Raw genomic sequence first — 26,182 nt, 5'->3', positions numbered from 1 at the left:
GCCTGGCGAGCTAGCCTGTCGAGGGTCCGGAATTCGTGGATCCGGCATTCGGAAATCCGGAATTCGTGGATCCGGCATTCGGGGTTCTGGAATTCGGGGACCGGGCATCCGCGAATCCGGAATTCGGGGGTTAGGCATTCGAGGTTCTGGCATTCGAGGGTTTGGCATCCGGGAATCCGGCATTCGGGGATCCGGCATTCGGGAATCCGGCATTCGGGAATCCGGCATCCAGGAATCTGGCATTCGAGGGTTTGGCATCCGGGAATCCGGCATCCGGGAATCCGGCATTCGAGGGTTTGGCATCCGGGAATCCGGCATCCGGGAATCAGGCATTCGGGAATCCGACATTCGGGAATCTGCCATTCTTGAGCTCATCATTCGTGGATCTGGCATCCGCGAGTCAGAATGACTAAAGCCTCCCTGAAAAAGAAAAGTTCTTAAAAAGTCCTTTGCATTTCAGATCACATCCATACGCGTACATCCTGCAAATTATTAAAGCCCTCGTTGCCTCTGCAGTTTTGGCCCATCATCTGGCCGACTTCTGGCCATGCTTTTATGTCAACGTTTCAGATTGGAAGTGGCAACCTAAACATTTCAAATGGAAATATTGTATGTAAACAGTTGTTGGTAACGATGTCGTAGCTGACTCTGGCCAGAAGGTGGCAGTGAGGAGCGGATTTCTGAGGATTCTTTCCCATCTCCTGACCATAGAAACGAGGAGCAGGAGGAGGCCATTCGGCCCTTCGAGCCTGCTCCGCCCATTCATTATGATCACGGCTGATCATCAAATTCAACATCCGGATTCCTCCCTCTTTCCCCTCCTAGCCCTTGGTCCCTTTAGCCCCAAGAGCTATATCCAATTTCTTCTTGAAATCACACAATTCTATACAAAATATTTCACCCATCCACTGACACAGTGTATCCCGGTATCACTCTCTCTGCTCCTACACTCACTCCCAGTTCACCTCAGTTAAATATTTCCATGCTTCTTATAAAATCCCTCCATGGTCTTGCTTTTCCCTGTCTCTGTTGCTGGTTAGATGTATTGGCCGTGCTAAATTCTCCCTCAGTATACCCGAACAAGCTAGGAGATTCTCACAGTAACAAGGAATGTGATGGCCCAGTGGTATTAACCCACTAGACTATTAATCCAGAAACTCAGCTAATGTTCTGGGGACCCGGGTTCGAATCCCACCACGGCAGATGGTGGAATTTGAATTCAAAAAAAGCTGGAATTAAGAATCTACTGATGACCATGAAACCATTGTCGGAAAAACCCATCTGGTTCACTAATGTCCTTTCGGGAAGGAAATCTGCCGTCCTTACCCGGTCTGGCCCACATGTGACTCCAGAGCCACAGCAATGTGGTTGACTCTCAACTGCCCTCGGGCAACTAGGGATGGGCAATAAATGATGGCCCAGCCAGCGACGCCCATGTCCCATGAATGAATTTTTAAAAACTTCATTGCAGTGTTAGTGTAAGCCTATTTGTGACACTAATAAATAAACTTAAAACTTAAACAGTTATTCGCCGTCTTTACAACTTTCTGCATTTACTCCTCCAGTTCTGGCCTCACGAGATGGTCCGATTTCTATTCTTCCAGCATTGGCAGCCATGCCTTCAGCTCCCAAACTGTGCCTCAAACTGTGGAATTCCCCGTTTAAACCTCTCCGCATCCAGACCACTCTCTCCTCCTCACACCAAGCTTCCGATCACTCATTCTAACATCTCCCTCGGTGGCTTTGCGCCAGTTTCTATCTGATTATGTTCTGATTCACCGTCTCATACGAGTGTTATTTATATAAATGCCAGTTGCATGTCCCGCTGAACAATCTAACATTTTAATTTATTCTGACATTTTGCTTCCTGCTATAAACACAGCTGGGTCAGGAATAAGTGGGTCACAGAACCACTTCAATATAAACATTTACTGGGAACTAGCTGGAATGCGATGCTGCAGGTTTTACGAGTCCTAGCCTTGCATTGTTTCGAATTGGCGTCCAGACTCACTCAGCACACTTCATTACTGGTCCTCTGACTGTGCGGCACTCCCTCAGAACGGAACCTCTGACAGTGCAGCACTCCCTCAGTATTGACCCTCTGACAGTGCGGCACTCCCTCAGTACTGACCCTCCGACAGTGCAGCACTCCCTCAGTACTGACCCTCTGACAGTGCGGCACTCCCTCAGTACTGACCCTCTGACAGTGTGGCACTCCCTCAGTACTGACCCTCTGACAGTGCGGCACTCCCTCAGTACTGACCCTCTGAAAGTGCGGCACTCCCTCAGCACTGACCCTCTGACAGTGTGGCACTCCCTCAGTACTGACCCTCTGACAGCGCGGCGCTCCCTCAGTACTGACCCTCTGACAGTGCGGCCCTCCCTCAGTACTGACCCTCTGACAGTGCGGCACTCCCTCAGCACTGACCCTCTGACAGTGCAGCACTCCCTCAGTACTGACCCTCTGACAGTGCGGCACTCCCTCAGTATTTACCCTCTGACAGTGCAGCACTCCCTCAGCACTGACCCTCTGACAGTGCAGCACTCCCTCAGCGCTGACCCTCTGACAGTGCAGCCCTCCCTCAGTACTGACCCTCTGACAGTGCGGCACTCCCTCAGTACTGACCCTCTGACAGTGCGGCACTCCCTCAGTACTGACCCTCTGACAGTGCGGCACTCCCTCAGCACTGACCCTCTGACAGTGCAGCACTCCCTCAGTACTGACCCTCTGACAGTGCGGCACTCCCTCAGTACTGACCCTCTGACAGTGCGGCACTCCCTCAGTACTGATCCTCTGACAGTGCAGCCCTCCCTCAGTACTGACCCTCTGACAGTGCGGCACTCCCTCAGTACTGACCCTCTGACAGTGCGGCACTCCCTCAGTACTGACCCTCTGACAGTGCGGCACTCCCTCAGTACTGGCCCTCTGACAGTGCGGCACTCCCTCAGCACTGACCCTCTGACTGTGCGGCACTCCCTCAGTACTGACCCTCTGACAGTGCGGCACTCCCTCAGCACTGACCCTCTGACAGTGTGGCACTCCCTCAGTACTGACCCTCTGACAGCGCGGCGCTCCCTCAGTACTGACCCTCTGACAGTGCGGCCCTCCCTCAGTACTGACCCTCTGACAGTGCGGCACTCCCTCAGCACTGACCCTCTGACAGTGCGGCACTCCCTCAGTACTGACCCTCTGACAGTGCGGCACTCCCTCAGTATTTACCCTCTGACAGTGCAGCACTCCCTCAGCACTGACCCTCTGACAGTGCAGCACTCCCTCAGCGCTGACCCTCTGACAGTGCAGCCCTCCCTCAGTACTGACCCTCTGACAGTGCGGCACTCCCTCAGTACTGACCCTCTGACAGTGCGGCACTCCCTCAGTACTGACCCTCTGACAGTGCGGCACTCCCTCAGCACTGACCCTCTGACAGTGCAGCACTCCCTCAGTACTGACCCTCTGACAGTGCGGCACTCCCTCAGTACTGACCCTCTGACAGTGCGGCACTCCCTCAGTATTGGCCCTCTGACAGTGCGGCACTCCCTCAGCACTGACCCTCTGACTGTGCGGCACTCCCTCAGTACTGACCCTCTGACAGTGCGGCACTCCCTCTGTACTGACCCTCTGACAGTGCGGCACTCACTCAGTACTGCACTGAAATTATCAAGCTAGAATTTGTACCCAGCTCTCTTGAGCGGCGACTTGGCGTGAACACACTCACTGAGCCTCTGCTGACTCCTGTACGTACCTTTGTTTCTTTCTTGGAGTCCCTCAGGTAGATCTGCGTTGTCTTGGAGATGGAGCTGGCTTTGTAATATTCCACCAGCTTGTTGAGGGAGTCAAACTTCTCTGACCACAGGAAGTAATGACCTTTGCCATCTCGCAGGACCTTAAAATGCTGGACATCTTCCGCATGCCTGAAAATAAACCCATTTTCTGATTGAGAATCCAGTAATGATGTGACGGTTAGAATTATGGCTTTCCAGAAACTGGCAGGATCGAGGACCTGAGGCCTGGAAAGGTGTTTGAACAAGGATTGGCTCTTGCTAAGGGAACAGAGACTTGGGAAATCCTGCAACTGGAACCTTGCGTCAAAAGGCAGCGAACCAAGTCGCTCTCCTTTGTTTCACATTTACAAGGATCACATGGGACATTCCGGCGACACGGTGGCACAGTGGGTTAGCACTGCTGCCTCACAGCACCAGGGACCAGGGTTCGATTCCCGGCTTGGGTCACTGTCTGGTGTGGAGTTTGCACATTCTCCCCGTGTCTGCATGGGTTTCCTCCGGGTGCTCCGGTTTAGTCCTACAGTCCCAAAGATGTGCAGGTTAGGTGGACTGGCCATGCTAAATTGTCCCTTAGTGTCCAAAGATGGGCACAGTGAGTAGTCTCACAACACCAGGTTAAAGTCCAATAGGTTTATTTGGTAGCACGAGCTTTCGGAGCAGCGCTCCTGTTGGACTTTAACCTGCTGTTGTGAGACTACTTACTGTGCCCACCCCAGTCCAACGCCGGCAACTCCACATCATGTCCAAAGATGTGCAGGTTAGGTGGATTGGCCATGCTAAATTGTCCCTTAGTATCAGGGGGACTAGCTGGGGTAAAATGCATGGGGTTATGGGGATAGGGCCTGGGTGGGATTGTGGTCGGTGTGGACCCAATGGACTGAATGGCCTCCTTCCGCACTGTAGGATTCTATGATTCTATTAACAGTCCATGCTGGTGTTTATGCTTCACTTGAGCCTCCCTCCATCTTTACTCATCTAAATCTACTATCGTATCCCTCTATCCCCTTCTCCCTCATTTTACCCTAGTTCCCCCTTCAATCTATCTTATTATTCTCTTCAAACGCTGCTGTGGGAACAAGTTCCACATTGCCCCCAGTCTATGGGTAAAGAAGCTGCTTCCAAATTCCCTGTTGGAGTTATCGGTGACCATCTTATATTGACAGCCTCTGGTTATGCTCTTCCCCACGAGAGGAAACATGCTCTTCTGTTTCCACTCTCTCAAAACTTTCAGAATTTTATAAACCGCTGTCCTGGAGTTTTCCAATGTGGGGCTAAACTGGGAGTGAGCCTGGGGTTAAAGACATTCTAGAAAACTGTGTGACAAAACTATTTCCTGAACCGTGGTTGGCACTGCTGCTTCACAACACCAGGGACCCGGGTTCGATTCCCGGCTCGGGTCACTGTCTGTGCGAAGTTTGCACTTTCTCCCCGTGTCTGCGTGGGTTTCCTCCGGGTGCTCCGGTTTCCTCCCACATTCCAAAGATGTGCAGGTTAGGTGGATTGGCCATGCTAAATTGTTCCTTAGTTCAAAGCTGTGCAGGTTAGAGGGATTGACCATGCTAAATTGTCACTTAATGTCCAAAGATGTGCAGGTTAGGTGGATTGGCCATGCTAAATTGTGCCTTAGTGTCCAAAGATGTGTAGGTTAGGTGGATTGGCCATGCTAAATTGTCACTTAATGTCCAAAGATGTGCAGGTTAGGTGGATTGGCCATGCTAAATTGTGCCTTAGTGTCCAAAGATGTGTAGGTTAGGTGGATTGGCCATGCTAAATTGTCACTTAATGTTCAAAGATGTGCAGGTTAGGTGGATTGGCCATGCTAAATTGTCCCTTAGTGTCCAAAGATGTGCAGGTTAGGTGGATTGGCCATGCTAAATTGACCCCTAGTGTTCAAAGATGTGCAAGTTAGGTGGATTGGCCATGCTAAATTGCCCCTTAGTGTTCAAAGATGTGTAGGTTAGGTGGATTGGCCATGCTAAATGTGCGGGGTTACAGGGAGAGGGAGGGTGGCAGGTGGGGTTAGTTGGTGCAGGCTTGATGGGCCGAATGGTCTCCTTCTGCACTGTAGGGATTCTAGGAATTCTATGAACCCAAGAACGGGAGGAGATCATTTAGCTCCTCAAGCCTGTACTGCCAGTCAATTAAATTCTGACGATCTGCATCCGAGTCCCATTACGTGCCTCGGTTTCAAAGTCTTTAACATTCAATCTCCTGCATAAACATTGCTTCCTTTGCAAGCCATGTTCTCATTCCAAGGGCCAAATGGTTCTTAATGTGTTTGTTCATATTGAAAAATGTCCGTGTCCTGAATATTTGTGCCCTGGATATTTTTCCCAAAGAACTCACCCCTGCTCTATCATTCCCAGGTCAACTTCCCTCACATTCCGACACTCAGATCCAGATAATAATAAAACGGGAATATCATCCCTTCATGAACTTTTACCTTCGATTTGACCAAAACATCTTTGGCTTTCTGTATCCTGCTTAATTTTCCAAAAAGAGCAAAAGTATCTCCAATGTTAAAGTTTATTTATTAGTGTCACAAGTCGGCTTACATTAACACTGCAATGAAGTTACTGTGAAAATCCCCCAGTCACCACACTCCCGTTCAGGTACACCGAGGGAGAATTTAGCACGGCCAATGCACCCTAACCGGCACGTCTTTTGGACTGTGGGGAGGAAACCTGAGCACCCGGAGGAAACCCACGCAGACACGGGGAGAATGTGCAACTTCCGCACAGACAGTGTGACCCAACCCGGGAATTGAACCCGGGTCCCTGGCGCTGTGAGGCAGCAGCGCTAACCACTGTGCCACCGATTGAATGTTGGGGTTTATGAAAGCAAGGCAGATAAATGAGGTTATGACGCAGTATCTCCAATCCTTCCTCTGACGCCCTCCACACAGACCTCGTTCACTGAGAGTAACCCGTGAAATTTGACGATGTTTCTGTCCAATTTCATTCTGCTGACCGCAATGTCTACACCTTCTTGATGTTGCCTGAACAGGTTAATCTCTATCACCTGCATGTTGGTATCTAATACAAATCTCCCACTCTTCACGTACACCCCTATCAGTCCATCTGCAAGGTTGTTTTGAATGTTGTGATGAGGTGATTAGTAAGTGTGGTCTAAACCTTGGTGAGAATAAATCCACCTATCTATTAAACAATCAAGCCAGCAGTGAATCTATCTATTGATCTGCGTATCTTACTAAAAACCCCTTCGTGCTGCAAATGTCAGGATGGAATTCAAAAAGAAACTCTGTGAAAACCTTTGGCCCTCAGTGACTGCGCTGAGCTCCATATTTCCAGTGACGTGACGCCAGTGTGCCGACTCGACGGGCTGAATGGCCTCCTCTGTGCTGCAATATTTTATGGTTAAAAAGTCAAGCTGTCCCCAGGAGGCTGCCAGGTGAAGTTTGTAGGCTGCTCCCCGCACCACCCCCTCCCCTCCCCTCCCCTCCCCTCTCCCTCCCCCTCCACGTACCTGACCGAGATGGAGAACTCATTCTTGGAGCTCTGGCTAGCCCGGATGAGGAAGAATCCCACCTCCTGCTCCAACAGAGTGGCCTCAGCCTCATTTCGGGCAATCCCTCCGCAGAACCAGCTGTTTGAGAAAATAGAATTGCATGGTCAGGAAAAATCTCACTGGACCAAGGGTGAGAAATGGGCCCTCGCGCCCAGTGCAAACTATCCCATTCTGGCCAACTCCCGGGCTGCCAGTGTACACAGCAGCTGCAACTCTGGAGAATATACACAGGAGCTGCTATTCTCAGCAATATACACAGAAACCGTAATTCCCAACAATATACACAGAAGCTGCTATTCCCTGTAGTATACACAAAAACCACTATTCCCAACAATATACACAGGAACTGATTTCTCTATAATATACACAGGGACTGCTATTCTCTATAACATACAAAGAAGCTGATATTAATATATACAGAAGCTGTAATTCTTGACAATATACATAGGAGCTGTTATCAGAGTCATAGGGTTGTACAACGCAGACAAGGCCCTTCGGCCCACCGAGTCTGCACTGACAATAACTAGCACTAAAGTTGAGCTAATCCCATTTTCCTGCACTTGTCCCATATCCTTGAACGTTGTGATATTTCAAGTCCTCAGCCAAATATTTTTTAAACGTTGTAAGGTTCCCGGCTTCCACTACCCTCTGAGTGAATTATTTCTTTCTCAAATCACCTTTGAATCTACTTGCCTCTCACTCTAAAACTATGTCCCATAAGACCATAAGACATAGGAGCAGAATTAGGCCACTCGGCCCATCGAGTCTGCTCCGCCATTCAATCATGGCTGATATTTTTCTCATCCCCATTCTCCTGCCTTTTCCCCATAACCCCTGATCCCCTTATTAATCAAGAACCTACCTATCTCTGTCTTAAAGACACTCAATGACCCGGCCTCCACAGCCTTCTGCGGCAAAGAGTTCCACAGATTCACCACTCTCTGGCTGAAGAAATTCCTCCTCATCTCTGTTTTAAAGGATCGTCCCTCTAGCCTGAGGTTGTGCCCTCTGGTTCTAGTTTTTCCTACTAGTGGAAACATCCTCTCCACGTCCACTCTATCCAGGCCTCGCAGTATCCTGTAAGTTTCAATAAGATCCCCCCTCATCCTTCTAAACTCCAATGAGTACAGACCCAGAGTCCTCAACTGTTCCTTGTGATTGATCCCTCAACCAAGGGGGACAGCTGCTCCCTACCACCCTGTCCCTACCCTTTGCCCAGCCAGCGATGCCCACATCCCATGAATGAATAATAAAATGCACAGAGACTATTACTCCCTATAATATACACAGGGACTGCCACTCCCTGTGCAGTATACACAGGAGCTGCTGTTCTGTATAATAGACACAAAAATGGCTATTAATTGGGACTTACACATCTGTTTCCAATCTATTTAGCAAAGAAATAGATATTATTGGCTTTGTTTTGGAGTGTGTAACATGCTGCTGAGGGGGGAATGTATATTGCATTCCTGGTACATACCTGGGTACATTAATTTCAATGTAGTTCTTTGGCACAAACCCCTCATGCCCGTGAAGTTCGGCTTTGTACCAATCATCCTCTGTGCTCAGAACCTGGGGGATAAGACATGAAAAGGTAAGGAAAAAGACATAGAGAAGCACACCGTTGGTTGTAGCTCATTCTCATTGGACAAGGTGACGGTTGAGAGGTAATTCAGTCATTACTTTTAGGATTCTAAAGGAGCTGGAAAACATTGGCAGTGACAAGCCATTTTGTCTTGTCTGAAACAATGTGCTACGAATCTCACCAACTTTTACAGATGCACCATAGAAAGCATTCTTTCTGGTTGTATCACAGCTTGGTATGGCTCTTGCTCTGCCCAAGACCGCAAGGAACTACAAAGGGTCGTGAGTGTAGCCCAATCCATCACGCAAACCAGCCTCCCATTCATTGACTCTGTCTACACTTCCTGCTGCCTCGGCAAAGCAGCCGGCATAATTAAGGACCCCACACACCCCGGACATTCTCTCTTCCACCTTCTTCCATCGGAAAAAAGATACAAAAGTCTGAGGTCACGCACCAACCGACTCAAGAACAGCCTTTTCCCTGCTGCCATCAGACTTTTGAATGGACCTCCCTCACACTAAGTTGATCTTTCTCTACACCCTAGCTATGACTGTAACACTACATTCTGCACTCTCTCCTTTCCTTCTCTATGAACTGTATGCTTTGTCTGTCTAGCGCGCAATAAACAATACTTTTCACTGTATGCTAAATCAAATCAAATCAAAATCAGATCATTCTTTCTGGTTGTATCACAGCTCGGTCTGGCTCCTGCTCTGTCCAAGACCACAAGAAACTACAAAGGGCTGTGAATGTAGCCCCGTCCATCGTGCAAACCAGCCTCCCATCCATTGAGTCTGTCTACACTTCCCGCTGCCTCGGGAAAACAGCCAGCCTAATTAAGGACCCCACGCACCCCGGACATTCTCTCTTCCACCTTCTTCCGTCGGGAAAAAGATACAAAAGTCTGAGGTCACGCACCAACCGACTCAAGAACAGCTTCTTCCCTGCTGCTGTCAGACTTTTGAATGGACCTACCTCGCATTAAGTTGATCTTTCTCTACACCCTAGCTATGACTGTAACACGACATTCTGCACCCGCTCCTTTCCTTCTTCCTATGTACTCTATGAACGGTATGCTTTGTCTGTACAGCGCGCAAGAAACAATACTTTTCACTGCATCCCAATACATGTGACAATAATAAATCAGATCAAATCTAATCAAATGTCAATCCAGAGGAGATTAGAAGGGGTAAATGCAAAAACAGATCGAGATCTACAGAAATAATACTTCTGTGAGTGAGGGACCAACCTGTGGAACAGGATCCTGAGAAAGATGGCTGGGTAATTGGTATTGATTCGCTCAAATGTGAATGAGATAGATTTTTTTTCTGGAAATAACATTTTGGGAAGCCAACACCTGAGTAATTTGAGTTTGGTGGGGCATTGAGTGGGGGGGTGGGAGGTGAATTTTGACCGATTCCCAAAGCTGCCCACCACTGTTGGGGGGGGGGGGGGGGGTGGAGGGGGTTTTCCTCACCTCATGTCTGGGTCCAATGTCGATTCATTGGCCGAGGTTGATCATTGTGATTAACCAATAACTCCATTGCTAAAGTAAACATTATCCACTAGAAACGGGAGTAATTAAAATGGGGAATGAGGAAATGGCAGCAGCATTGAACAAATATTTTCTGTTTGCCTTCACAGCAGGAGACACAAGTTCCGTACCAGAAATAGGTTATAACCTCGGGGCTATAAGGAGTGAGGAAATTAGGGAAATTAATATCAGAAAGATAAGCATTGGAGAAACGTAAGGAGCTAAAATCTGACAAAGTTCTGGGGCTTGGCGGACTACACCCTTAGGGTCTAAAAGAGATAGCTGCAGAAAAAAGTAAATGAAGAGTTTCCCAAAATTCCTTAGGTTAGAGAATGGTCGCACTAGATTGGAAATTGGCAAATGTTAGACCACTTTTCAAGAAATGAGGGAGGGGGAAAGCAGTGAATCTAACGTCAATAGTTGGGAAAATGCTGGAATCTAAGGAAGTCTTAACAATTGACTTAGAAAAACATAGTATGATTGGAACAAGTCAACATGGTTTTACTACAGGGAAATGCTGTTTGACAGATTTATTAGAGTTTTTGAGGATGTAACTAGTCGGGTAGATAATATGGTGGGGTGGCATGGTGGCACCGTGGTTAACACTGCTGCCTCACTGTGCCATGGACCCAGGTTCAATTCCAGCCTTGGGTGACCGTCTGTGTGGAGTCTGCACGTTCTCCCCGTGTTTGTGTGGGTTTCCTCTGGGTGCTCCGGTTTCCTCCCACACTCCAAAGATGTGTGGGTTAGGTGGATTGGATGTCATAAGAACATAAGAACTAGGAGCAGGAGTAGGCCATCTGGCCCCTAGAGCCTGCTCTGCCATTTAATAAGATCATGGCTGATCTTTTCGTGGACTCAGCTCCACTTACCCGCCCGCTCACCATAACCCTTAATTCCTTTACTGTTCAAAAATGTATTTATCCTTGCCTTAAAAACATTCAATGAGGTAGCCTCAACTGCTTCACTGGGCAGGGAATTCCACAGATTCACAACTCTTTGTGTGAAGAAGTTCCTCCTCAACTCAGTCCTAAATCTGCCCCCTCTTATTTTGAGGCCACAGTCCCTAGTTCTAGTTTCACCCACCAGTGGAAAGAACCTCCCTGCTTCTATCTTATCTATTCCCTTCATAATCTTATATGTTTCTATAAGATCTCCCCTCATTCTTCTGAATTCCATAGAGTATAACCCCAGTCTACTCAGTCTCTCCTCATAAGCCAACACTCTCAACTCCGGAATCAACCTAGTGAATCTCCTCTGCACCCCCTCCAGTGCCAGATAAATTGTCAGGGGAACTAGCAGGGTAAATACGTGGGGTTACAAAGATAGGGCCTGGGTGGGATTGTGGTCAGTGCAGACTTGATGGGCCAAATGGCCTCCTTCTGCACAGTAGGGATTCTATAAAGGGGAATCAGTAGATGTGGTATACTTGAATAAGATTCTGCACAAAAGGTTAACAGGCAAGATAAATGTTCATGGAGTTGGCGGTAATATTTTAGCTTGGCTAGAGGGTTGATTAATGGATAGGAAACAGAGAGTGGGCAAAAACAGGGGTTTTCCAATGTGGCGAGCAGTGGAGTATGACAAGGATCAGTGCTGGGGCCCCAGCTATTTACAATCTACATCAACAACTGAGATGACGAGGCAGAGAGTGATGCATCTAAGTTTGCTCTGAAAAGGTTGGGTGAGGGGGCAACGCGGGGTGGCAGGTGGGAGACGGGAAGTTACTCACTTTGGTTGTAACAACTGGAAAGACAGAATATTTCTAAAGGTGAGGAGCTTGTAAGTGTTGATAAAGGTGAGAATTTGAGTGTGCCGCTACAGCGAACACAGGAAGTTAGCGTGCAGGTGCAACAAGCAATTCGGAAGGCAAATGGCACGTTAGCCTTGGCAAGGGGATTGGAGTACAGGAATAAAGCTGTCTACCTACAGTTGTACAGGGTTTTGGTGAGACCACTTTGTGTGTAGTTTTGGTCTTCATATTTAAGAAAGGATAAACTTGCATTGGAGGGGGTACAGTGAGGGTTCACTGGATTGGTCCCTGGGATGAGGGGGTTGTCCAATGGTGAGGCTGAGTAAACTGGGGTCTATATTCTCTGGAGTGCAGAAGAATCAGAGGAGATCGCATTGAAACGTAGAGGATTCTGAGGGGGTTGAATAGGATGGACACCGAGAGATTGTTTCCGCTGGCTAGGGAATCTAAAACACTGGGAATGCGGGGCCAATCATTTAGGACTGAGATGAGGAGAAATTATTTCACTCAAAGGGTTGTAAATCTTTGGTATTCTCTCCCCCAGAGGGGTATAGATGCTCCATTGTTGAATATATTTAAGGCTGTGGGATCTCTTGGGGAAATCAGGGATATGGGGAACAGGCAGGGAAAATGGATTTGAAACCCAAGATCAGTCATGGTCGTACAGAATGGCAGAGCAGGCCCGAATGGTCTCCTCCTGCTCCTATTTCTCATGGTCTTGTGTTCCAACATCATTGTACCATGTGAGTACCAGGGTGGTTAGGTGCATTGGCCATGCTAAATTCTCCCTCAGTGTACCCGGAATGTGGCGACTTGGGGAATTTCACAGTAACTTCATTGCAGTGTTAATGTAAGTCTTACTTTTGACCAATAAATGAACTTTAACTTTTTATGGTAAAGGTGAATGAGATAAAGCTTGGTCCTTATATTTCAGTGATTCCTGTGGCAAATTGCCGGCAAAGTGTTTCTGTGTGAGGTGACTGTAAATCAGTCATTTACAGCATGGAAACAGGCCCTTCAGCCCAACTTGTCCATGCCGCCCCTTTTATTTAACCCCTAAGCTAGTCCCAATTGCCCGCATTTGGTCCATATCCCTCTATACCCATCTTACCCATGTAACTGTCTAGAAGACAAAATTGTACCCGCCTCTACTACTGCCTCTGGCAGCTTGTTCCAGACACTCACCACCCTCTGTGTGAAAAAACTGCCCCTCTGGACCCTCTTGTATCTCTCCCCTCTCACCTTAAACCTATGCCCTCTAGTTTTAGACTCCACTACCTTTGGGAACAGATACTGACTATCTCGCTGATCTGTGCCCCTCATTATTTTATAGACCCCTATCCCTACGCCTCCTACGCTCCAGAGAAAAAAGTCCCAGTCTATCCAGCCTCTCCTTATAACCCAAACCATCAAATAAATGATAAATTTGCGTGTTGAGTTCAGAAAGTCTGATTCACAGCTAGACAGTGCTTTCCATATCAAATTGCTGATTTACATCATTGTCACATAAAGTCCTTCACTGTGGGCTCAGGATGGTAAGAATACAGCACGGTAGCACAGTGGTTAGCACTGCTGCTTCACAGCTCCAGGGACCTGGGTTCGATTCCCGGCTTGGGTCACTGTCTGTGTGGAGTTTGCACATTCTCCTCGTGTCTGCGTGGGTTTCCTCCGGGTGCTCCGGTTTCCTCCCACAGTCCAAAGATGTGCAGGTTAGGTTGATTGGCTATGCTAAAATTGCCCTTCGTGTCCTGAGATGCGTAGGTTAGAGGGATTAGTGGGTAAATATGTAGGGATATGGGCGTAGGGCCTGGGTGGGATTGTGGTCGGTGCAGACTCGATGGGCCGAATGGCCTCTTTCTGTGCTGTGGGATTTCTATGATGATCATCACTGTTGAACACGGTGCTATTGTACGTGACTGGAAAGTGCTGAAAGGAGACATTCATCGCGAGAGTACAGGAGCAGGGAAGTGTTGTTGCACCTATACAGGGCCTTGGTGAGGCCACACCTAGAGTATTGTGTGCAGTTTTGGTCTCCTTTTCTGAGGAAGGATGTTCTTGCTCTCGAGGGAGTGCAGCGAAGGTTTACCAGGCTGATTCCGGGGATGGCGGGACTGATGAGTGAGGAGAGATTGACTAGGTTAGGATTGTTTTCGCTGGAGTTCAGACGAATGAGGGGGGGGGAATCTCATAGAGACTAATAAAATTCTAACAGGACTAGACAGGGTAGATGCAGGGAGGATGTTCCTGATGGTGGGGGGAGTCCAGAACCAGGGGTCACAGTCTGAGGATTCGGGGTAGTCATGACGTGGAGACGGTTGGAACTGTTGATCAATGAGTCGAGCGCTACATCCTGTTCTTATGAGGGCATCTTTCAGCGTCTGGAGGTGTCTGTTGCGATCCTTTTGTGTGGCTTTTGCTACCAAATAAACCTGTTGGACTTTAACCTGGTGTTGTTAAATTCTTACTGTGATTCGGGGTAGACCATTTATGGAGATGAGGAGACATTTCTTCACCCAGGGAGTGGTGAGCCTGTGGAATTCATTACCACAGGAAGTAGTTGATGCCAAAACATTGAATGTATTCAAGAGGCGGCTGGATATAGCACTTGGGGCGAATGGGATCAAAGGTTATGGGGAGAAAGCAGAATTAGGCTATCGAGTTGGACGATCAGCCATGATCGTAATGAATGGTGGAGCAGGCACGAAGGGCCGAATGGCCTCTTCCTGGCTTGTATCCTAGAAGAGTGAGAGGCAACTTGATTGAACTATAAGAGCCGGAGGGGAATTGACAGGGTGGATGTGGAGATTATATTTACTCTTCTAGGTAAAACTAGACTAAAGGTCACCGATTAAAAATAAAGTGTTGACCACTTAAAACGGAGAAGCAGCAAAAAAAGGTCTCTCAGAGGGTGTGAGCCTTTGGACCTCTCTTCTTGAAAAGCTGGTGCAAGTATAACCTTTGAACATTCTTATGGCATAGGTGGATAAATTCTTGATAAGCAAGGGGGGGGGGTGTGGTAGGTTATCGGGGATAGGCAGGATGCAGATTTGAGGTTATCATCAGATCAGCCATGGTCTTATTGAATGGTGGAACAGGCTCGAGGGGCTGAATGGCCTTACTCCTGCACCTTGTTTGCGGGTTTGTATTGTGGGATTGAACCCTAGGAACATCGGAGTGGATCTCTTATAAACATTCATCTCAGATCAGGAGAAATTTGAACAACAGAGGGAAGCGAGAGGACACAGAGATTTAGGGTCATCGACAGCACAGCCTCAGCTGACATCGACTGGCGTCACAGAATAGAAACATAGAAACCAGAAGCAGGAGGAGGCCATTCGGCCCTTCGAGCCCCTGCTCCGCCATTCATTTTGATCATGGCTGATCATCGAATTCAATATCCTGATCCCCCCCTTCCCCCTCGATCCCTTTAGCCCCAAGAGCTACATCTAATTTCTTCTTGAAATCAGACAATGTTTTGGCCTCAACTACTTTCTGTGGGAGTGAATTCCACACATTCCCCATCCTCTGGGTGAAGAAATTTCTCCTTATCTCAGTCCTAAAAGGTTTAGCCCTTATCCTCAAACTATGACCCCTAGTTCTGGATTCCCCCACCATTGGGAACAATCTTTCTGAATCTACCCTGTCTCCAACCCTGTCAGAATTTATTAAGTTTCTATGAGATCCATTCTCACTCTTCTAAACTCCAGATGCTTATGGCACAGGATCAGGCCATTCATCCCATTGATTCCACGCTGTCCAGTCAGTCTCATTTTCCCCCACTTTATCCCTGTCACAATACGCATTTATTTTCCTCAACTGCCCATCAAATTTCCTTTTGAAATCAAAGATGGTCTCCACTTCCACCGCCCTCAGAGGCAGCAAGGTCCAGGTCATGACCATACCGAGCATCATTGACTGGGTACAGCATCGGAGAAAACCAAGTTCTGAAAGAGATATTTAGCTCCTACCATTGCACCCCCCTGGAGCCCTGAATTATTTTCTCCTTTCAGGGGTCGATCCAATTCCTTTTTTTGAAAGTTGTGATTGGATCTGCCCCACCACTTCCTCAGCCAGTGTATTCCCGACCCCGAACCACTCGCTGCATTCCCTCAGCTCTTCTTTACCTCTTGAGACATGAGGCAAAGTTAACGCAGCAAGTTGCTGTGGTCTGGAAGGTGCTGCCTGAAAGGACGGTGGAACCTCAGGCTAAAGAGACGATCCTTTAAAACTGAGATGAGGAGGAATTTCTTCAGCCAGAGAGTGGTGAATCTGTGGAACCCTTTGCCGCAAAAGGCTGTGGAGGCCGGGTCATTGAGTGTCTTTAAGACGGAGATAGGGCGGCACGGTAGCACAGTGGGTTAGCACTGCTGCTTCACAGCTCCAGGGACCTGGGTTCGATTCCCGGCTTGGGTCACTGTCTGTGTGGAGTTTGCACATTCTCCCCGTGTCTGCGTGGGTTTCCTCCGGGTGCTCCGGTTTCCTCCCACAGTCCAAAGATGTGCAGGTTAGATTGATTGGCCAGGTTAAAAATTGCCCCTTAGAGTCCTGGGATGCGTAGGTTAGAGGGATTAGCGGGTAAATATGTGGGGGTAGAGCCTGGGTGGGATTGTGGTCGGTGCAGACTCGATGGGCCGAATGGCCTCCTTCTGCACTGTAGGGTTTCTATGATCTATGATAAACTTTAAAGTTTAAAATTTTATCTTATCCTAGAATCTTATCCAGTGCAGAAGGAGGCCATTTGGCCCATCGAGTCTGCACCGACCACAATACCACCCAGGCCCTATTCTTGTACCCCACACATTTACCCTGCTAAACCCCCGTGACACTAGGATCAATTTAGCACGGCCAATCAACCTAACCTGCACATCTTTCGGACTGTGGGAGGAAACCGGAGCACCCGGCTGGGAATGGAACCCGGGGTCCCTGGCACTGTGAGGCAGCAGTGCTAACCACTGTGCCACCGTGCCCCCGGGAATCGAACCCGGGTCCCTGGCACTGTGAGGCAGCAGTGCTAACCACTGTGCCACCGTGGCCTTAAGCAGATCCAACGGCGACTGTTAAAGGGGAGTGGGGTGAATATTGGAGAAGGAATTACATGCTGGGTTCTGGGCAGTGGGGCTGATTGGATTGCCCTTTCAAAGAGCTGGCACGGGCACAATGGGCTGAATGGCCTCCTCCTGCGCTGTGCTATGAGGGCTTGAATGTGCAGTTCCTTGCAGAGTTTTGTTTCTGAACTGTCAGCTCCAACAGCAGAATTTTCTAAGAATCTTCCGATGTCTATTGGCTGCAGTACAAGAGCTGGCTTCCTCCTCATGCACCTGCGTGGCCCAAGACCACACACAGCTTTCAGCTCCCTTCACCCAAAAACCTTTCTCTCTCTCTCTCTCAGCCTCAGCTTCCTGACATCATCTGATAGCGCAGCGCAATTGACAGCACACTCCCTCTTATCAGCGCCTTGATCTTTAGCAAGTGGCAGCACATACTGCTGCTATTGAGTTCAGAGCATCCAGCCTGTGTGTGTGTGTGCAACATTTTCCCCGCGATGGTCAACAGGTTTCTGTTTCCCTCATTCTCGGGATGGGTTAAAGCCTGGCACACCGTGTCCTGGGGTCTAGACAGGAGCAGGGCCAACCTCACCCACAATGTGGCACTGGAGACAAGTGCGGCTCAGAGAGGGGTGAAGGATTCCCGAAGGAACATCAATGAACTCATTTTATATAAACATCAATCCATCACCTTGATTGGTTATTTTATTCACTGGCAGAACGACAGATTCACAAATTAATTGAAGTGGAAATCACAACCAAGTGGGAATGAGGGACATGGAGAGATGGGGGGTGGCTGGGATTGAGAGACCTGGAGAGATGGGGGGTGGGTGGGATTGAGGGACACAGAGAGATGGTCTTTCATAGAATAGAATAGAAATAGAAACCCTACAGTGCAGAAAGAGGCCACTGGGCCCATCAAGTCTACACCGACTACAATCCCACCCAGGCCCTACCCCCATATCCCTACACATTTACCCGCTAATCCCTCTAACCTACGCATCTCAGGACACTAAGGGACAATTTTTAACCTGGCCAATTGACCTAACCCGCACATCTTTGGACTGTGGGAGGAAACCGGAGCACCTGGAGGAATCCGGAGCAGACACGAGGAGAATGTGCAGACTCCACACAGACAGTGACCCAAGCCGGGAATCGAACCCAGGTCCCTGGAGCTGTGAAGCAGCAGTGCTAACCACTGTGCTACCGTGAGGGACATGGGGAGATGGTGTGTGGCTAGGATTGAGAGAACCGGAGAGATGGGGGGTGGGTGGGATTGAGGGACACAGAGAGATGGTGGGTAAGATTGAGGGACATGGAGAGATGGTGTGTGGCTGGGATTGAGAGACCTGGAGAGATGGTGTGTGAGTGGGATTGAGGGACACAGAGAGATGGTGAGTAAGATTGAGGGACACAGAGAGATGGTGAGTAAGATTGAGGGACACAGAGAGATGGTGAGTAAGATTGAGGGACACAGGGGGGGAGGGTACGGAACGCAAGAAAGATTGAGGGATATTGGAGGGTAAACAGGAGCAGGAATCCTGGTTGACTTTCCCCCTCCCCTGCCTGAGAACAGTGACACCAACAGTTACAACCCTACACCCGCAACATGGCTTCAATAATATGTGGAGGTCAGTTCCCTCGGGACAGTGAGGTTGTGCGAGGAAGAGTTTGGGTTAGTTCAGGAGGCTGGGAGATTAGTGTGAGGCAACCTCAATAAGGCAGCTAACTCCAGGTCAAACTCCTGGCTGTCTCCCCACAGCGAGGTCAGCTGAGTTAAATCGATGCAGTGCGAGATCACTCCAACTCCAGCTCAGAAATCCACCAGGATGTCCTGTAGCTTTACACAATCGATGCTTTCCCACACCCCAAAACCTGAGACATGGGCAGGCTCGACTCTTTCACGCTGATCTTCTGAAACATTTAAAACGTGCTCAATGGAAAAGAAAGGTTCCTCATATGGACATTAGCTCATTCACTGCATTCCTTCTTTAGAAATGGACCAGTAACACATCACGGGTTAGTTACAGGGACATCTTGTGCCCAGTTTTTTCCTTGCACATTTTATGAAGGACATGTTCTTGGAATGGCTGACTGATGTTTGTAGATATTATTATAGAATCATAGAATCCCTACAGTGCAGAAGGAGGCCATTCAGCCCATCAAGTCTGCACCGACTACAATTCCCATCCAGGCCCGAATCCCATAACCCCACATATTTACCCTGCTAACCCTCCTGACACTAGGGTCAATTTAGCACGGCCAATCAACCTGACCCGCACATCTTTGGACTGTGGGAGGAAACCGGAGCACCCGGAGGAAACCCACGCAGACACGGGGAGAATGTGCACAGTGACCCGAGGCCGGAATTGAACCCGGGTCCCTGGCACTGTGAGGCCGCAGGGCTAACCATTGTGCCACCGTGCCGCTCTCATTTTACAGATTATCAAAGGACAAGAAAGAGAGAAAGTAAAAGAGAAGCACAGTCTAGGTGAAAGAAAAAGTGAGAGTCAGACCAAGAGGGGACCCAGAGACAGAGGGTGAAAGAATGATATTGGGTCATAGGGTATGGGAAGAGGAAGGGGCCCTTTGACCCCTCGACTCTATTCCGACATTTGGTGAGATTGTGGAGGTTCAATCGAGTCATTCAAGAGAGAATTGGATCATTATCTGAAAAGGAAGAATGTGCAGGGCGAAGGCAGAGAGCGGGAGAATGGCACCAGGTGAATTTCTCATGAACAAACTACTATAGATACGATGGGCCGAATGGCTTCCTTCAGCACCTGTAACAATTTTGTGATTTTGATTCTGTCCCAGCTAGATACAGAGTTTTAAAGTGTTTCCAGTGTCCTCATCAAACACTCACAGAACAGGTACAGCACGGGGTTAGATACAGAGTAAAGCTCCCTCTACACTGTCCCCCATCAAACACTCCCAGGACAGGTACAGCACGGGGTTAGATACAGAGTAAAGCTCCCTCTACACTGTCCCCCATCAAACACTCCCAGGAGAGGTACAGCACGGGGTTAGATACAGAGTAAAGCTCCCTCTACACTGTCCCCCATCAAACACTCCCAGGAGAGGTACAGCACGGGGTTAGATACAGAGTAAAGCTCCCTCTACACTGTCCCCATCAAACACACCCAGGAAAGGTACAGTACGGGGTTCGATACAGAGTAAAGCTCCCTCTACACTGTCCCCCATCAAACACTCCCAGGACAGGTACAGCACGGGGTTAGATACAGAATAAAGCTCCCTCTACACTGTCCTCATCAAACATTTCCAGGACAGGTACAGCACAGGGTTAGATACAGAGTAAAGCTCCCTCTACACTGTCCCCATCAAACACTCCCAGGACAGGTTCAGCACAGAGTTAACTGAACCCTTGGCTTAACCGTCACCCGAGGCTGCAGTTGAACCTGGATCCCTGGCACTGTGAGGCAGCAGTGCTAACATGCAAATCCCACCACAGCAGATGGTGGAATTTGAATTCAATAAAAAATATCTGGAATTAAGAATCTACAGATGACCACGAAACCATTGCCGATTGTCGGAAAAATCCATCTGGTTCACTAATGTCATTTAGGGAAGGAAATCTGTCGTCCTTACCCGGTCTGGCCTACATGTGACTCCAGAGCCACAGCAATGTGGTTGACTCTCAACTGCCCTCGGGCAACTAGGGATGGGCTATAAATGCTGGCCCAGCCAGCGACGCCCATGTCCCACGAATGAATTAAAAAAAGATCTGGCATTACATCTGATGTAGAGATGCCGGCGTTGAACTAGGGTAAGCACAGTAAGAAGTCTCACAACACCAGGTTAAAGTCCAACAGGTTTATTTGGTAGCACAAGCCACTAGCTTTTGGAGCGCTGCTCCTTCGTCAGGTGAGTGGGAGTTCTGTTCACAAACAGGGCATATAAAGACACAAACTCAATTTACAAAATAATGGTTGGAATGCGAGTGTTTACAGGTAATCAAGTCTTAAAGGTACAGACAATGTGAGTGGAGAGACGGTTAAGCACAGGTTAGAGATGTGTATTGTCTCCAGCCAGAACTGTTAGTGAGATTTTGCAAGCCCAGGCAAGTCGTGGGGGTTACAGATAGTGTGACATGAACCCAAGATCCCGGTTGAGGCCGTCCTCATGTGTGCGGAACTTGGCTATCAGTCTCTGCTCAGCGACTCTGCGCTGTCGTGTGTTGTGAAGACGATGAAGACGAACATCTCGCCAAGGCCATCCCCACACCCTCACTTCTTGCCTTCAAACAACCGCACAACCTTAAACAGACCATTGTCCGCAGCAAACTACCCAGCCTTCAGGAGAACAGTGACCACGACACCACAAAAACCTGCCACAGCAACCTCTGCAAGACGTGCCGGATCATCGACACTGATTCCATCATCTCACGTGAGAACACCATCCACCAGGTATATGGTACATACTCTTGCAACTCAGCCAACGTTGTCTACCTGATACGCTGCAGGAAAGGATGTCCTGAGACATGGTACATTGGGGAGACCATGCAGATGCTATGACAGCGGATGAATGAACACCGCTTGACAATAACCAGGCAAGAGTGTTCTCTTCCTGTTGGAGAACACTTCAGCGGTCACGGGCATTCAGCCTCTGATCTTCGGGTAAGCGTTCTCCAAGGCGGCCTTCATGACACACGACAACGCAGAGTCGCTGAGCAGAGACTGATAGCCAAGTTCCGCACACATGAGGACGGCCTCAACCGGGATCTTGGGTTCATGTCACACTATCTGTAACCCCCACGACTTGCAAAATCTCGCTAACTGTCCTGGCTGGAGACAATACACATCTCTTTAACCTGTGCTTAACCCTCTCTCCACTCACATTGTCTGTACCTTTAAGACTTGATTATCTGCAAAGACTCGCATTCCAATCATTATTCTGTCAATTGAGTTTGTGTCTTTATATGCCCTGTTTGTGAACAGAACTCCCACTCACCTGACGAAGGGGCAGCGCTCCGAAAGCTAGTGGCTTTTGCTACCAAATAAACCTGTTGGACTTTAACCTGGTGTTGTGAGACTTCTTACTGTGATAATATCTGATCTCAGCCTTGATCCTATGCTTGATTTTAGCCAAAGTGCTGAGAGTTGAAGAACTAAATCTGGTCAGTTTACTCTTTCAGTCTGATGGTCAATGTGGTAAGAGCCTCATTTTGACGGAAGGGCATGTTCTGCACAGGACACACACTGTACCTATAAACAGCCCAGGGCACAGGACACACACTGTACCTATAAACAGCACCAGGACACAGGACACACACTGTACCTATAAACAGCCATGATGTGGAGATGCCGGCGTTGGACTGGGGTAAACACAGTAAGAAGTTTAACAACACCAGGTTAAAGACCAACAGGTTTATTTGCTACCAAATAAACCTATAAACAGCACCAGGGCACAGGACACACACTGAACCTATAAACAGCCCAGGGCACAGGACACACACTGTACCTATAAACAGCCCAGGGCACAGGACACACACTGTACCTATAAACAGCCCAGGGCACAGGACACACACTGAACCTATAAACAGCCCAGGGCACAGGACACACACTGTACCTATAAACAGCACCAGGGCACAGGACACACACTGTACCTATAAACAGCAAGAAGTTTAACAACACCAGGTTAAAGTCCAACAGGTTTATTTGGTAGCAAAAGCCACACAAGCTTTCGAGGCTCTAAGCCCCTTCTTCAGGTGAGTGGGAATTCTGTTCACAAACAGAATTTATAAAGACACAGACTCAATTTACATGAATAATGGTTGGAATGCGAATACTTACAACTAATCCAGTCTTTAAGAAACAAAACAATGGGAGTGGAGAGAGCATCAAGACAGGCTAAAAAGATGTGTATTGTCTCCAGACAAGACAGCCAGTGAAACTCTGCAGGTCCACGCAACTGTGGGAGTTACAAATATTGTGACATGAACCCAATATCCCGGTTGAGGCTGTCCTTGTGTGTGCGGAACTTGGCTATCAGTTTCTGCTCAGCGACTCTGCGCTGTCGTGTGTCGCGAAGGCCGCCTTGGAGAACGCTTACCCGAATATCAGAGGCCGAATGCCCGTGACCGCTGAAGTGCTCCCCCACAGGAAGAGAACAGTCTTGTCTGGTGATTGTCGAGCGGTGTTCATTCATCCGTTGTCGCAGCGTCTGCATAGTTTCCCCAATGTACCATGCCTCGGGACATCCTTTCTTGCAGCGTATCAGGTAGACAACATTGGCCGAGTTGCAAGAGTATGTACTGTGTACCTGGTGGATGGTGTTCTCACGTGAGATGATGGCATCTGTGTCGATGATCCGGCACGTCTTGCAGAGGTTGCTGTGGCAGGGTTGTGTGGTGTCTTGGTCACTGTTCTCCTGAAGGCTGGGTACACGGTACATACTCTTGCAGCCATCATCTCACGTGAGAACACCATCCACCAGGTACACGGTACATACTCTTGCAACTCGGCCAACGTTGTCTACCTGATACGCTGCAAGAAAGGATGTCCCGAGGCATGGTACATTGGGGAAACTATGCAGACGCTGCGACAACGGATGAATGAACACTGCTCGACAATCACCAGGCAAGACTGTTCTCTTCCTGTGGGGGAGCACTTCAGCGGTCACGGGCATTCGGCCTCTGATATTCGGGTAAGCGTTCTCCAAGGCGGCCTTCGCGACACACGACAGCGCAGAGTCACTGAGCAGAAACTGATAGCCAAGTTCCGCACACACAAGGACGGCCTCAACCGGGATATTGGGTTCATGTCACAATATTTGTAACTCCCACAGTTGCGTGGACCTGCAGAGTTTCACTGGCTGTCTTGTCTGGAGACAATACACATCTTTTTAGCCTGTCTTGATGCTCTCTCCACTCCCATTGTTTTGTTTCTTAAAGACTGGATTAGTTGTAAGTATTCGCATTCCAACCATTATTCATGTAAATTGAGTCTGTGTCTTTATAAGTTCTGTTTGTGAACAGAATTCCCACTCACCTGAAGAAGGGGCTCAGAGCCTCGAAAGCTTGTGTGGCTTTTGCTACCAAATAAACCTGTTGGACTTTAACCTGGTGTTGTTAAACTTCTTACTGTGTTTACCCCAGTCCAACGCCGGCATCTCCACATCATGCCTATAAACAGCACCAGGGCACAGGACACACACTGTACCTATAAACAGCCATGATGTGGAGATGCCGGCGTTGGACTGGGGTAAGCACAGTAAGAAGTCTCACAACACCAGGTTAAAGTCCAACAGCTTTATTTGGTAGCAAATACCATAAGCTTTCGGAGCAATGCTCCTTCGTCAGATGGAGTGGTCTCTGTTCTCAAACAGGGCACAGACACAGAAATCAAATTACAGAATACTGATTAGAATGCAAATCTCTACAGCCAGCCAGGTCTTAAATGTACAGACAATGTGGGTGGAGGGAGCATTCAACACAGGTTAAAGAGATGTGTATTGTCTCCAGACAGTACAGCTTGTGAAATTGTGCAAGTCCAGGAGGCAAGCTGTGGGGGTTACTGATAATGTGACATAAATCCAACATCCCGGTTTAGACCGTCCTCATGTGTGCGGAACTTGGCTATCAGTTTCTGCTCAGTGACTCTGCGCTGTCGTGTGTCGTGAAGGCCGCCTTGGAGAACGCTTACCTGAAGATCCAAGGCTGAATGCCCGTGACTGCTGAAGTGCTCCCCCACAGGAAGAGAACAGTCTTGCCTGGTGATTGTCGAGTGGTGTTCATTCATCCGTTGTCGTAGCGTCTGCATGGTTTCCCCAATGTACCATGCCTCGGGACATCCTTTCTTGCAGCGTATCAGGTAGACAACGTTGGCCGAGTTGCAAGAGTAGGTACCGCGTACCTGGTAGATGGTGTTCTCACGTGAGATGATGGCATCCGTGTTGATGATCCGGCACGTCTTGCAGAGGTTGCTGTGGCAGGGTTGTGTGGTGTCGTGGTCACTGTTCTCCTGAAGGCTGGGTAGTTTGCTGCGGACAATGGTCTGTTTGAGGTTGCGTGGTTGTTTGAAGGCAAGAAGTGGGGGTGTGGGGATGGCCTTGGCGAGATGTTCGTCTTCATCAATGACATGTTGAAGGCTCTGGAGGAGATGCCGTAGCTTCTCCGCTCCGGGGAAGTACTGGACGACGAAGGGTACTCTGTCCACCGTGTCCCGTGTTTGTCTTCTGAGGAGGTCGGTGTGGTTTTTCGCTGTGGCGCGTCGGAACTGTTGATCAATGAGTCGAGCGCCATATCCTGTTCTTATGAGGGCATCTTTCAGCGTCTGGAGGTGTCTGTTGCGATCCTCCTCATCCGAGCAGATCCTGTGTATTCGGAGGGCTTGTCCGTAGGGGATGGCTTCTTTTACGTGTTTAGGGTGGAAGCTGGAGAAGTGGAGCATCATGAGGTTATCCGTGGGCTTGCGGTACAGTGAGGTGCTGAGGTGACCGTCCTTAATGGAGATGCGTGTGTCCAAGAATGCAACCGATTCCGGAGAGTAGTCCATGGTGAGTCTGATGGTGGGATGGAACTTGTTGATGTCATCATATAGTTGTTTCAGTGATTGCTCACCATGACTCCAAAGGAAGAAAATGTCATCGATGTATCTAGTGTATAGCATCGGTTGAAGGTCCTGTGCGGTGAAGAAGTCTTGTTCGAACCTGTGCATGAAGATGTTGGCATATTGAGGTGCGAACTTTGTCCCCATGGCTGTTCCGTGTGTCTGGATGAAGAACTGGTTGTTGAAGGTGAAGATATTGTGATCCAGGATGAAGCGGATGAGTTGTAAAATTGCATCTGGAAACTGGCAGTTGACGGCATTGAGTACTGAGGCTGTTGCAGCAATGCCATCATCGTGGGGGATGCTGGTGTAGAGTGCCGAGACATCCATTGTGACGAGGAGTGCTCCTGGTTCAACTGCTCCATGTGTGCTGAGTTTCTGTAG

At 48.7% G+C, this 26,182-nt stretch overlaps 1 protein-coding gene across 1 annotated transcript in view; it reads right to left on the bottom strand.

The window, feature by feature from the left end:
- The window catches only part of LOC144488570 (GRB2-related adapter protein 2-like), a 57,739-nt gene that overhangs the window by 5,239 nt on the left and 26,318 nt on the right, over positions 1-26,182 (bottom strand). Inside the window, exons 2-5 of the mRNA XM_078206632.1 lie at positions 8,792-8,883; positions 7,270-7,389; positions 3,744-3,912; positions 1-420 (exon numbers count right to left, since the gene is read on the bottom strand). The exon at positions 1-420 is cut by the window's left edge and continues 162 nt beyond it. Coding sequence (XP_078062758.1) covers positions 1-420; positions 3,744-3,912; positions 7,270-7,389; positions 8,792-8,883 — 801 coding nt within the window. The remainder of the gene's footprint in view (positions 421-3,743; positions 3,913-7,269; positions 7,390-8,791; positions 8,884-26,182) is intronic.

Source organism: Mustelus asterias, unplaced genomic scaffold (genome assembly GCF_964213995.1).
Source record: "Mustelus asterias unplaced genomic scaffold, sMusAst1.hap1.1 HAP1_SCAFFOLD_1670, whole genome shotgun sequence".
NCBI classification, from domain to species: domain Eukaryota; kingdom Metazoa; phylum Chordata; class Chondrichthyes; order Carcharhiniformes; family Triakidae; genus Mustelus; species Mustelus asterias.
The sequence above is the reverse complement of the archived record's forward strand: the minus strand, read 5'-3'. Positions and strand labels throughout refer to the sequence as shown.